The sequence below is a fragment of the Rhamphochromis sp. 'chilingali' genome, assembly GCF_963969265.1.
Source record: "Rhamphochromis sp. 'chilingali' genome assembly, chromosome: 1".
NCBI classification, from domain to species: domain Eukaryota; kingdom Metazoa; phylum Chordata; class Actinopteri; order Cichliformes; family Cichlidae; genus Rhamphochromis; species Rhamphochromis sp. 'chilingali'.
In genome coordinates this window covers 63257507-63269610 of record NC_137929.1, presented here as the reverse complement: position 1 = coordinate 63269610, position 12104 = coordinate 63257507, and the positions used below count along the sequence as shown (strand labels likewise).

Sequence of the window (12104 nt, the reverse complement as noted above, 5' to 3'; positions counted from 1 at the left end):
TTTGCTTTTCCAGGGTGTAATTATTGCACTTCATACGTCTTCAGTAAAGTATTTTCCACAGCAAACTGTGAATTGCTTGGAAATGGCAGTGTAGCCTTTCCACTTATTATGAGCCTCTACGATCTTCTTTCTGATTTCCTTTGTCTTTGGCGAGTAACAGTCGTCCCTGTCATGTGTTCGAGTGCCCTGTTCCTTGGAGTCTTTTTTATGCTGATTGGATGTTGTTAGGAAGCCAACTGATTTAAATTGAGGTGTGTTTTTAAAGGTGATTCATTACTGTAGGTGTGTTTTGAAAGCAAACATTCACATGGGGCTTTTTACTACATTTGGTACAAAGCAAGCCTACAAATGTATTTTATATTACAAAATGTACCAGAAGCTACTAAATAGCACCAGTGACTCTGATTATATCAAGTTTCATCAATACTGCATAAAATTGGGAAGAAGTTTAGGAAATTGTTCCATGTTTCCTGGGGGGCTAATAATTTTGGCCTCAACAGGATATTATGTGTCTGACAACTCTTTTAAAAAATAACAGTGTAAATTGTCATGTATTAGTGGGAAATGTGTTTTTGCATGAATGATTTTCTTTTCTTCTCTGCATGAAACAGTAACGGTCGCCTTGAGGCAAATCAAAACTGGTTTAACGAGGGCCAAATGGAGCAGAAACAAAATTCACCCGAAAACAAAAAAGCAGATTTGCTTCCCTGCTGTGAGGCTGCCATATATGGAGAGTCTTCTTGCTGCAGTTTCAGCCATTACCAAGCTGCTTCTCAGATTACACTTAGTCCCGCCCCCTCAGCACACAGCTTAAGCCACTGGTGAGGCAGCTTTTCAGCATGAAGGCGTTGCTTTCAGGCTTAACTGCCTGGTTTCCTAGGGAACCGTGCAGCAGACAGGCTGGGCGGAAAAGCGTTTCCGGGTCGGTCAAACTTGGAGAGAGGAGCAGAGAGACAAAGAGGAGGTGATAGTGAGGTGGGGGAGGGAGAAGGCTCCGTGGAGAGGCAGTGGGGGGAGGCTGAGGTGCTGGCTCTACTCTCAGTGTGGGACCAGGGTGGACATCAGCACGTGGTAGAGAACAGAAGCACATTTGAGGGGATTTCAGAGCGTCTGAGGAGGCTCAGTGTTGTGCGCAGCTGGAAGGAGTCTCAGCTAATTCAGAAGCATGAGACTTCAGAGCAAGAGGCCTGATGCAGGCACGTCAGTGAACTACAGCCCAGGAGTGGAAGAAAGGCCACGGGAGGAAGGTGTGGATAATCAAAGAAGAATCTACCCAGTCCAGCAAGGTAACTGTGTTCAACACCAACTGTACTAATGACGATAACAACATGACTTTGTTTACTTGGGGAAAAAACAAAAACTAGCATCAAAGGATAAAGCTTGCTTGTGCTACAAACTCAGACAATTACATTAACCTCCTAAGACCGGAACTCTTCCATGGCATGCATTTTTAATTTCTCTTTGATGTTTGGGCGGATTGGGACCTGTTGAATGTAAAAACAAAGAATTATCAGAATTGTTTTTTTCACCTGATTTTTGTTTCTAAGAAAAACGAGATCCACATATGGGGAGAAGAGTAGCAGTATAATGTCCTCGGAGGTGGATATCAGGCCCTTGTAGAGCAAAATTGAGTTTTGGTCTAAATGTGATGTCCATATATGTGGATCCTAGGAGGTTAAAGTTTCTTTTATTTAAAAAAAAAATCACCCTTTAGCCAAAAATGACAATGTCTTCATGTTTGCACAGGAATAAAGATTCAATTTCATTCAGCTGTTTCTGACTCTACGAATGTGGCTGAAGAGGGAATCCGCAACTGGACAGATGATGAAGTAAAAGCGCTGCTGTGCGTCTGGGCCGACCGCAACATTCAGGAACGTTTGAAAAGCACGCTGCGCAACAAATCCATATTCCAAGAGATGGCTCGGCAGATGCAAAGAAAATATGGGGTGATACGCGACTGGAGACAATGCCGTACAAAATACAAGAATTTGAAATATGACTATAAGATTGCTAAAAGTGCACACGCTGCAGGAGGCAGCAGTGCAGGAAGCCTGGGGAAGTACATGAAGTTTTTTGATGAAGTGGAAGCTATTTTACTGGACAAAGGACTGGAAAATGGGAGCATGGAGATGCAGAAGAGACTGTATGATGGTGAACTGAAAGCAGGGAGGCTACAAACGCCAGCAGGCCACACAGGGCAGATAACAGGCTCTGAGAGTGAGGTGGTCATCGACATGGATGATGGTAAGCATCACGTTTGCAAGCAGTTGTTTTAGATTCAAGACTCCATGAAAATAATTTTCTTATTTTTCCTTATTTAAGATGACAACAGTGATGATTGCAACATGGACGGAGAAATGGAAATAAAGAGAGAGAGAAGTACAGGTATGCCAACAAAGAAAAGAAAATCTGCTACCTGTGGAGTTTAGCTGCATATGTAAGCTTTTCCTTCCATATCTGTTCTTTTATTCCAGATGCCCATCGAGCACACACAGACTTCTGCTCTGACCAAGTGGTCATGGTGTCGGACGCTGGTCGCAACTGGAGCGACCAAGAGGTGCGAGCCCTGATCCAAGTCTGGGCCGATGAGCGCATATGCAGGAAGCTAGAGAGCTCAACCAGAAAGAGGGACATCTTTGTCCAGATCTCGAGGAGGTTACTGCAGCAAGGCATCGATCGTGACTGGAAACAGTGCCACACTAAGTACAGGAACCTCAAGTATCTCTACAGGTCCCTTCAAAGGGGCAAGACTGATGAAGCTGACCCGAGATGCCTCATGAGGTTCTACGAAGAAGTGGACTCCATTATGAATCGCGCGACTAACGACTACACAGAAGAAGATTCAGACAGACTTACAATATCTGACAACTGTGATGAGAAAAATAACGTGGACGGCAATTTGGCAAACATGAGGAGAGCTGTGGAGGACAAAACCTGCACCTCTGATTCTGACTTAACCATCGAGGCATCAAACACTTATGAGTCAGAGCGGCATAAAATCAAGGAGCATCGTTTGGATCAAGAACACATGTTGATGAGTGAGCTGATCATTTAATCATCATTATCATCAGTATGAATTAGATGAAAAGGTTACACAATGCATTCAGTGGTCAGTTACCATGAGTAAGATAAGCAAGCAGGAACAGCACGGACAGCCAAAAACAAAGGTTTTGGCTGTTTTTGTCCTTAAAATATTTCTCAAAATCTTATATCAACACAACATATTAGTTAGTATTTCAACTAAAACCATAAAATCTGCAGAGAAATTGTGATTCAGTAAACTGACCCTTTAACACTGAATAGACTTGAAGGTAGAGGGAAATAAATATTATTTTCAAACTACAAACTTTCCAGTTAGTAAACAACTTGGTCCAACTTGAGCTGCAGCCACCCAGGAAGTGGTTTTGAGATGTGTTTTATTTAAAATGAGTCTCGTGGTGGTCGTAAGCCAGTCTTACTTTGTTTAATACCAAGACAATGCTTTTCTTTTGCAGCAAAGAAGCATGTCTATATCTGTGTTTTAACTGCCTTAAATATATTTTTGCAGGTGCTTCTGAGAGTGAGGTCGATAAAGAGAATACTACTGCATCAAACAGAAGACTGAAGAGGAAAGCTGTGGATGAAGGTCTGAAATGTGTCTCCTTCTGAAATAATTAAATATGGATAAGAACACGGCTGTGAGCTAAAACAATGCACAACTCATGAAACCCTGTTAGGAGCTGACATGTTACACTAGTCGTACGTTAACCTTTGTCCTTCTTATTTCCAGACCCTGGACTGCACACATCACTGAAAAAGCTGAACCCTCTCGGCCCTGTTGCTGCTGACAGACTGCACACCCAGTGTAAAGAAGAGCAGGACCACATCCCCATATTAAAGATCAACTCAGTCTGTTCAGTGGCCTCCCCTGCTCCATCGCCACAGGTAACATACACTGATCTCACGTGACCATTACAAAACTGACGTATTCTCCGACATAATAAACGCTGGTGTGGGTTCTTTTAAAACTACCCCAACTACTTGATTAATCGAGTGACAGATTATTATATGATCATTATTTTTCAAATGAAAATGTCCCACATTAAAATTACATTTGTAAACTTTAACATGTTTAGGTTTCAGATTGTTTCAGATTGCAAAAACAAAGATGAATTGATTCATGCAAATATTGTAAAGCCTAAAGCTGCAGCTCTATGATGTATGTTGGGCTGACGTTTGTTAATCAAACCTGAGGAAAAGTTATGTCTTCAGTGTTATTCACTCATCCATGTTAGAAAGTTCCAGAGTTGGTTTTGTTCACCTGGTCACAGGATTTTAAATGGGAGAAATATTTCACTGCTTATCCAGGTGACTCCTTCAGTATCAGCTGACCACAACCTTAACAGTGCAGTACTTGAGCAGAACAGCTGCATAACAACTGAAACCAGCACCACTGATTAACAATGAGCCACCGATTCAGTTCCAGGATCGTCAGTATGCAAACTGGTACCACGAGTACCAATCGCATCACTGTGAGATGATGAGCAATCGTTCAGAGGTGTCATCGCCTTTTCACGTAACGGCTCCCCACTCAAACCATGATGTGCACATCGTCACTGAAAGAGTTGCCACTGGCCTGTAGGTGTAAACAGACCACCGCGTCTCAGCCTGATGAGCTAGCTCTTCTGCGCTGTGCAATCTGCTAACCTGTGGTTGTCTGGTTGACTTTCTGAATTCAATGTAATTGGAAAATAAAGAAAAATACATTAAACTGCAAGCTAGTTGAAGGAAACCAGGGTTTTGGTTCATGAAGACATTTCACCTCTCATGCATGATGGATCGTTGACCTGCCCGGTTTCTATGCAGGTTGTTAAGGGTCCCATCAGTTGAGCTGACGTGTGACTCAATGCATGGGTTATGTGGGTCACATGACCTGTGGTGTGATTCCTATGTGGGACAGCTTCATGAACCAAAAACAAAGTCTAGCTGCCGTCAATTTAATAACTTCAAACTAGCCTGGTCTCAACACCTGTATCTTATGTTTCATCAGAAATAAGAACGTGGCAATCATGTGACATCCTTACAGACAAGCTGCATGATAACATGTCGCTAACAACAGTGACACTTGAAAAGGCGATTTGTGTTTCCACTATTTTCTTCTTTAAAAAAGAAACAAGTGCTGCCTGCTAGGAAATCAAATCCGGCTTTTATGGGCGTAGACTAAAATGAAGCAATTCTTCTGTAAGTTCACTGGCGTGTTGTGTGATTTGTCTTTCAGGCCTACTCAGGATCCACGAGCGCCATGGCCCCCGCCCCAGGTACTGCACGAGCCTTAATCCGCACTTTAGCGCTTCAGTTAGATGTGCATGTTTTAATTCTTTCCTTGTTTTCAGAGTTGAAAATCGGCCAGAAGCTCAATGAGGGCAAGACTAAACAGATTTTCGAGCTCGTGGACCAGCCGGGACTGGTTCTAGTCCAGTCTAAAGACCAGATCACTGCTGGGAACGCCGTGAGCAAAGATCAGATGGAGGGCAAAGCTGCCGTTGCCAACAAAACCACGAGCTGCGTGTTCCAGCTGCTGCAGGAGTCTGGTGAGGTTTTTATTTCTGCACAAGGTTTTGGGAACAACAGATTTCATCAAAGGTTGATTCAGTGACAGGAAACAAACAGCCTAAAATAATAATACTTCATGTATACAAATTCAATAAAATGTAGTTTTTAATCTCAGATGTTGTCATTTGTCCGTGAGTTTGAGGTTGCTCTGATATCCACCCTTCTCTCCTCAGGCATTAAGACGGCCTTTGTTAAGCAGCACTCGGACACGGCGTTCATCGCTGCGCGCTGCGAGATGATACCCGTTGAGTGGGTGTGTCGCAGGGTGGCGACTGGATCTTTCCTCAAGAGGAATCCAGGAGTCAAAGAGGGCTACCGCTTTTCTCCTCTAAAGATGGAGATGTTCTTTAAAGTGAGTCTTGCTGCGTGCGGCGATTCTCTCCGTGTGTTTTCAGTCTGAATGTTGCCGCAAACTCATCACTGATTGTGTTTTTAGGATGATGCCAACAATGATCCTCAGTGGTCAGAGGAGCAGCTGCTGGAGGCCAAACTGTGTCTGGCTGGGCTCACTATTGGTCAGTGTGAGGTGGACATAATGAGCCGCAGCACTCTGGCCATTTTTGAGATGGTGGAGAAGGCCTGGGCCACTCAGAACTGCTCCCTGGTGGACATGAAGGTAGGCTGTGCAGCAGCGCCCCCTGCTGGTTAAAGTCACATCTTGGTGCGATCACTTCTCTCCTGTAGCTGCAGCAGAACTACAACTAAGGACTTTTTCTTTGCTTCTAGATTGAATTTGGCGTCAGTGTGAAAAGTCGAGAGATTGTGCTCGCTGACGTGATTGACAACGATTCGTGGAGGCTTTGGCCAGCTGGAGATCGGAGCCAGCAAACAGACAAACAGGTGATGGACTGACTTTGATTTATTTTCATGCTGATATGAAAAAGAAACAAGCCTCAAACTTTTCTTTTCCCCTTTGTAGGTGTACAGAGAGCTGAAGGAAGTGACCCCAGAGGCAATGCAGATGGTGAAGAGGAGTTTTGAGTGGGTCTCTGAAAGGGTCAAGGTACAGCAAACACATGCCTCTAATCTATTCTTGATCTTGTAGGAGTGTTTAGCTCTTTCTTTGCTTTGAACATCCAAACCAACAAACACTGTTTAACATCACAGAAGCCTGCAGCTGCTTTTGATGTAATTCAGGAAAAAACCAGCACAGCTGTACGATTTTTCTTTTGAGCAGGTAAAACTGACATAAAGTGATGATTCAATGGTTTCTGTGTGTCTACAGTTGCTGCTGGAGCCCCAGGCAAGCAGCAGGGTGGTGCTTTTAATGGGCTCCACCTCAGACGTGGCCCATTGTGAAAAGATAAGAAAGGCGTGCGCCTCCTACGGGATCCCCTGTGTCCTCAGAGTCACCTCGGCACACAAGGGTCCAGATGAGACGCTCCGCATTAAAGCTGAATATGAAGGTGAGCTTTAATGTTGACGTAACTGCGTCTTTGTACTGATGTGGGACTCTTTCTAATCGGATCGTTTCTTTATGCTGTGTTGCAGGTGATGGCATACCCACTGTGTTCGTGGCTGTGGCTGGGAGGAGTAACGGCCTCGGCCCAGTGATGTCTGGTAACACGGCTTACCCTGTGATCAGCTGCCCTCCTCTCACTCCAGACTGGGGACCACAAGATGTCTGGTCATCCCTCCGCATGCCAAGTGGTGAGCAGAGCTCTTTACTGTAGCGTGCAGCGTTAATCGTTCGTGCTGTTTTTGGATTTATTTATTTTTGTCCTGCAGGTCTTGGCTGCTCCACCGTGTTGTCTCCTGAAGCTTGTGCTCAGTTTGCAGCGCAGATCTTGGGGTTGAGGGACCACCTGGTGTGGTGCAAACTGAGGGCATCCATGCTCAACACCTGGGTGTCTCTCAAGCTGGCTGACAAGAAGTTACAGGCCTGCAGCCTCTGAAGAGCCCAGCGTGCATCACACTCAACAAAAGAGCTTTGGTCCATTTAGCACCCTTGAAGCGAACTGCAGGACTGAAAACGACACAATTCATTTATTGAGACCAAGTTTATAACATGGAACAGTTTCTAACAGATTTGTTATAGTTTCTCATTTTAATGGAATTTTATAGAACTTTTTAATTTGTTTATTTATTTTTGCATGCATGTTGTTGCTGCCTGTGTTTCATTGTATCAGTTTTGTAACTAGCTGCTGCCTATCGTCAGGTCTCCCTAAAAAAAGGTTTTTGTTTCAGTGGGATCTACCTGGCTGAAAAAAAGTTCAATTACAAACATTGTTTACTATGAAAACCCATTAACTGTAGGTGTTTGTCACACATATGATTGAAGCCTGTATGTATTTGTATGCTTCTTTAAGACACACCGAGCTTTTGGATCACAGCAGAAAAAGTGGAATCGAAACATGTAAACAGTTTGTTCACGGTGGCTCACAGCACAGACACGTGGACAGGAAGTTGTGTCATGGAGCTTTCTTTTCTGACTCGATGCAATAAAACATTTAAATACTCGTATTCATGAATCTCGTGATAATTTGGGGGTTTCCGTGATTTCTTGAATCTCACTCAGTGCACGTACTCATGAATACAGTCAAAACATCCTGTAAATATTAGTCTCAGACTGGAAGAGAGGTTGCTGAGAGATGTGAGGGAAAGAGAGATGGGAACATAGATTTCTTAAATTATGAATAAAATCAGTTTAATATCGCTCACGTTTATACACTGTTCTTTTTTTTTTTTTTTTTTTTTTTATCTTTTGATGCTCCCCTGATCTGCCTGGAAACAGTCACACTGAGTACAAGAACCTGAAGTTTCTCTACAGGTCCCCTCAAAAGGGCAGGACTGACGAAGCTGACCTGGCTCATGAAGTGGACTCCATGATGAATCACATGACTAACGACTCTGCCAGACACCGTTACAATATCAGTGATGATGTGTCTTTAAAATCAAATCAGTCTTTTATGTCTGATAAATATTATAAATATGTGTTTAACACTGTGTATCTAAACTAATTCAGCACCACAGAGCTAATTACAGAAACGTTACTACTTCAAACAAACTCCCTGATTGTCCCCCACTCTGCTCCATCTGGGTGTTTGTGTACGAGTCATGCTGTGTTTGCCACATACACAGCATCTTTATCTTTAAGTGATTATATGACAGACCGGGTGGCCGAGAGGCTTTGTGTGGTGAGGAGACAATAGCTCTGTGAAAAATTGTTTGTTGCTTAATTTGTTTATGCTGCTCTAAGAATAAAATAACGCGTCTTTGACAAAGTCGTTCTAACTACTATGATTGATGCTTTGACAAAAGCTAATTTACTTTTTTGCTTTACTTGGGAATGAAAATTCATTTTTTGAGCTACAAAGTCCCAGAAATGTTATTACACCAAATAAATAATGCATCTTAAACTATAGTGGGCAGAAAGGCTGGATTAAAAGCTGCTTGGCAAGATGGCTGCGTCTACATCGGCTCACTTCTCACCCTGTTTGTCATGTGCTTCATGGTGTTGTGATGTGAAGCTGTGCTCTCTGCGTGCAGACGAGTCTTTTGTTTTCTGTTCTCATGCTGACCTCCCACAAGCAGCCCAGTATGAGCAGGGGGCCTCTTTCCCCCTCCTCCAGTTGCCCATTGAGCTGTGCATATCTTCCAGTTACTACCTGTCTCCCATGTGGTGTCTGTGCTGTGTATGTGTGGTCGGGGTTTGCAAACTTGCATGTGACAAATGAAGGTTTCATTAAAAGTTTTAGGTCTAATCTTAAAGGTAGAGACAGTGTCTGTCTCCTGAATCCCAGCTGGTTCCACAGAAGACGGAACTGGAAGTACTGTGTTGTGACAATAAAGCACTATGAGATCTTTTAGCAGGTATTTATCCATCTGACCTGCAGCCGTACTGGCTTTATTTAAGGAACACTGATTATTTACATTTTTACAAAAATGACACCATTAAAACACAGGCAGCAACAACATGCATGCGAAATAAATAAACAAATTAAAAAGTTCTATAAAATTCCATTAAAATGAGTAACTATAACAAATCTGTTAGAAACTGTTCCATGTTATAAACTTGGTCTCAATAAATGAATTGTGTCGTTTTCAGTCCTGCAGTTCGCTTCAAGGGTGCTAAATGGACCAAAGCTCTTTTGTTGAGTGTGATGCACGCTGGGCTCTTCAGAGGCTGCAGGCCTGTAACTTCTTGTCAGCCAGCTTGAGAGACACCCAGGTGTTGAGCATGGATGCCCTCAGTTTGCACCACACCAGGTGGTCCCTCAACCCCAAGATCTGCGCTGCAAACTGAGCACAAGCTTCAGGAGACAACACGGTGGAGCAGCCAAGACCTGCAGGACAAAAATAAATAAATCCAAAAACAGCACGAACGATTAATGCTGCACGCTACAGTAAAGAGCTCTGCTCACCACTTGGCATGCGGAGGGATGACCAGACATCTTGTGGTCCCCAGTCTGGAGTGAGAGGAGGGCAGCTGATCACAGGGTAAGCCGTGTTACCAGACATCACTGGGCCGAGGCCGTTACTCCTCCCAGCCACAGCCACGAACACAGTGGGTATGCCATCACCTGCAAGACAGCATAAAGAAACGATCCGATTAGAAAGAGTCCCACATCAGTACAAAGACGCAGTTACGTCAACATTAAAGCTCACCTTCATATTCAGCTTTAATGCGGAGCGTCTCATCTGGACCCTTGTGTGCCGAGGTGACTCTGAGGACACAGGGGATCCCGTAGGAGGCGCACGCCTTTCTTATCTTTTCACAATGGGCCACGTCTGAGGTGGAGCCCATTAAAAGCACCACCCTGCTGCTTGCCTGGGGCTCCAGCAGCAACTGTAGACACACAGAAACCATTGAATCATCACTTTATGTCAGTTTTACCTGCTCAAAAGAAAAATCGTACAGCTGTGCTGGTTTTTTCCTGAATTACATCAAAAGCAGCTGCAGGCTTCTGTGATGTTAAACAGTGTTTGTTGGTTTGGATGTTCAAAGCAAAGAAAGAGCTAAACACTCCTACAAGATCAAGAATAGATTAGAGGCATGTGTTTGCTGTACCTTGACCCTTTCAGAGACCCACTCAAAACTCCTCTTCACCATCTGCATTGCCTCTGGGGTCACTTCCTTCAGCTCTCTGTACACCTACAAAGGGGAAAAGAAAAGTTTGAGGCTTGTTTCTTTTTCATATCAGCATGAAAATAAATCAAAGTCAGTCCATCACCTGTTTGTCTGTTTGCTGGCTCCGATCTCCAGCTGGCCAAAGCCTCCACGAATCGTTGTCAATCACGTCAGCGAGCACAATCTCTCGACTTTTCACACTGACGCCAAATTCAATCTATAAGCAAAGAAAAAGTCCTTAGTTGTAGTTCTGCTGCAGCTACAGGAGAGAAGTGATCGCACCAAGATGTGACTTCAACCAGCAGGGGGCGCTGCTGCACAGCCTACCTTCATGTCCACCAGGGAGCAGTTCTGAGTGGCCCAGGCCTTCTCCACCATCTCAAAAATGGCCAGAGTGCTGCGGCTCATTATGTCCACCTCACACTGACCAATAGTGAGCCCAGCCAGACACAGTTTGGCCTCCAGCAGCTGCTCCTCTGACCACTGAGGATCATTGTTGGCATCATCCTAAAAACACAATCAGTGATGAGTTTGCGACAACACTCAGACTGAAAACACACGGAGAGAATCGCCGCACGCAGCAAGACTCACTTTAAAGAACATCTCCATCTTTAGAGGAGAAAAGCGGTAGCCCTCTTTGACTCCTGGATTCCTCTTGAGGAAAGATCCAGTCGCCACCCTGCGACACACCCACTCAACGGGTATCATCTCGCAGAAGGTGTGCAGGCAGCCGAGGAGGGGAAATGGGCGTGTCTTACCTGTGCCGGGAGCCAATCGCGGTCCTCAGCTCATCTAACCAGCCAATCACAGCCGGGCATTGATTTCCACGTGAGGAGAAGACGCTCAAACATCAAGAGAAGACGTTTAATTAGGTACAAATAAAAAATAAAAACCTTTGGAGCTTTTTTCGCAAAAGTTAATCGTTTTACTCTTTGATAAGAAGTGATGGCCAAATGAAGCTTTCTGAAGCTTGTGCTGAAAAACGGTTCATTACTTCAAGCTCTTCAACACAGTCCTGTCTGGTGACACCTGGTGGCCAAAAATATGAAGAGCAGCTTGAGTCTACAAATTAACGTGTACTGCTTCATCATGACTACCCACTCTACAGAGTGATTTACTTCCCTATAATCCACTGACTCAGATACTGAAGCAGTTACGTTCTAAAGGAAGCTTCAGTCGTCACTGATCATGTGATGTTTTTTGACACACACGTCGGAGCGTCAGCTTCAAGCTGGCCATCACTAATAAGAAGCTTGTCTTATCAAAAGCTCCAACAGGTCAAAACAGTGTGTTTTTGATTGAATCGATTAGTTTGAGAAACTGAGCTGTTTGCACGTTATCTGTGGAGGAATGTTATCAAAGTAAACAACATAGTCTCATGACAGCAGTGGGTAAAGGCTTTGTTTATTTTGTGGAAAAGTCCTTTCATTCATCCTCATCA

At 44.0% G+C, this 12104-nt stretch overlaps 2 protein-coding genes across 2 annotated transcripts; one reads left to right on the top strand and one right to left on the bottom strand.

The window, feature by feature from the left end:
- The first annotated feature begins 950 nt into the window (after positions 1-950).
- Positions 951-7891, top strand: LOC308412243 (uncharacterized protein). The gene is made up of 15 exons (XM_080906443.1): positions 951-1286; positions 1747-2244; positions 2323-2385; positions 2475-3038; positions 3548-3625; positions 3770-3924; positions 5258-5297; positions 5373-5570; positions 5766-5944; positions 6029-6208; positions 6319-6432; positions 6512-6595; positions 6818-6998; positions 7084-7242; positions 7321-7891. Exons 1-15 carry the CDS (start codon positions 1166-1168, stop codon positions 7485-7487), a joined length of 2781 nt encoding a protein of 926 aa, XP_080762569.1. The 5' UTR covers positions 951-1165; the 3' UTR covers positions 7488-7891.
- Positions 7892-9516: 1625 nt separating this feature from the next.
- On the bottom strand, positions 9517-11396 carry LOC308402713 (bifunctional phosphoribosylaminoimidazole carboxylase/phosphoribosylaminoimidazole succinocarboxamide synthetase-like). The gene is made up of 7 exons (XM_080891768.1): positions 11255-11396; positions 10991-11170; positions 10767-10880; positions 10604-10687; positions 10201-10381; positions 9957-10115; positions 9517-9878 (listed from the first exon to the last, which is right to left on the bottom strand). Exons 1-7 carry the CDS (start codon positions 11369-11371, stop codon positions 9712-9714), a joined length of 1002 nt encoding a protein of 333 aa, XP_080747894.1. The 5' UTR covers positions 11372-11396; the 3' UTR covers positions 9517-9711.
- Positions 11397-12104: the final 708 nt, after the last annotated feature.

Excerpts from the sequence above, each read along its gene's own strand:
- LOC308412243 (XM_080906443.1), top strand. The coding sequence starts at position 1,166 with ATGAGACTTCAGAGCAAGAGGCCTGATGCAGGCACGTCAGTGAACTAC. Across the intron at positions 3,626-3,769 it reads GAGGAAAGCTGTGGATGAAG|ACCCTGGACTGCACACATCA; the intron begins GTCTGAAATGTG and ends TCTTATTTCCAG. Across the intron at positions 3,925-5,257 it reads CCCCTGCTCCATCGCCACAG|GCCTACTCAGGATCCACGAG; the intron begins GTAACATACACT and ends TTTGTCTTTCAG.
- LOC308402713 (XM_080891768.1), bottom strand. The coding sequence starts at position 11,371 with ATGATACCCGTTGAGTGGGTGTGTCGCAGGGTGGCGACTGGATCTTTC. Across the intron at positions 11,171-11,254 it reads AGATGGAGATGTTCTTTAAA|GATGATGCCAACAATGATCC; the intron begins GTGAGTCTTGCT and ends TTGTGTTTTTAG. Across the intron at positions 10,382-10,603 it reads GGGTCTCTGAAAGGGTCAAG|TTGCTGCTGGAGCCCCAGGC; the intron begins GTACAGCAAACA and ends GTGTGTCTACAG.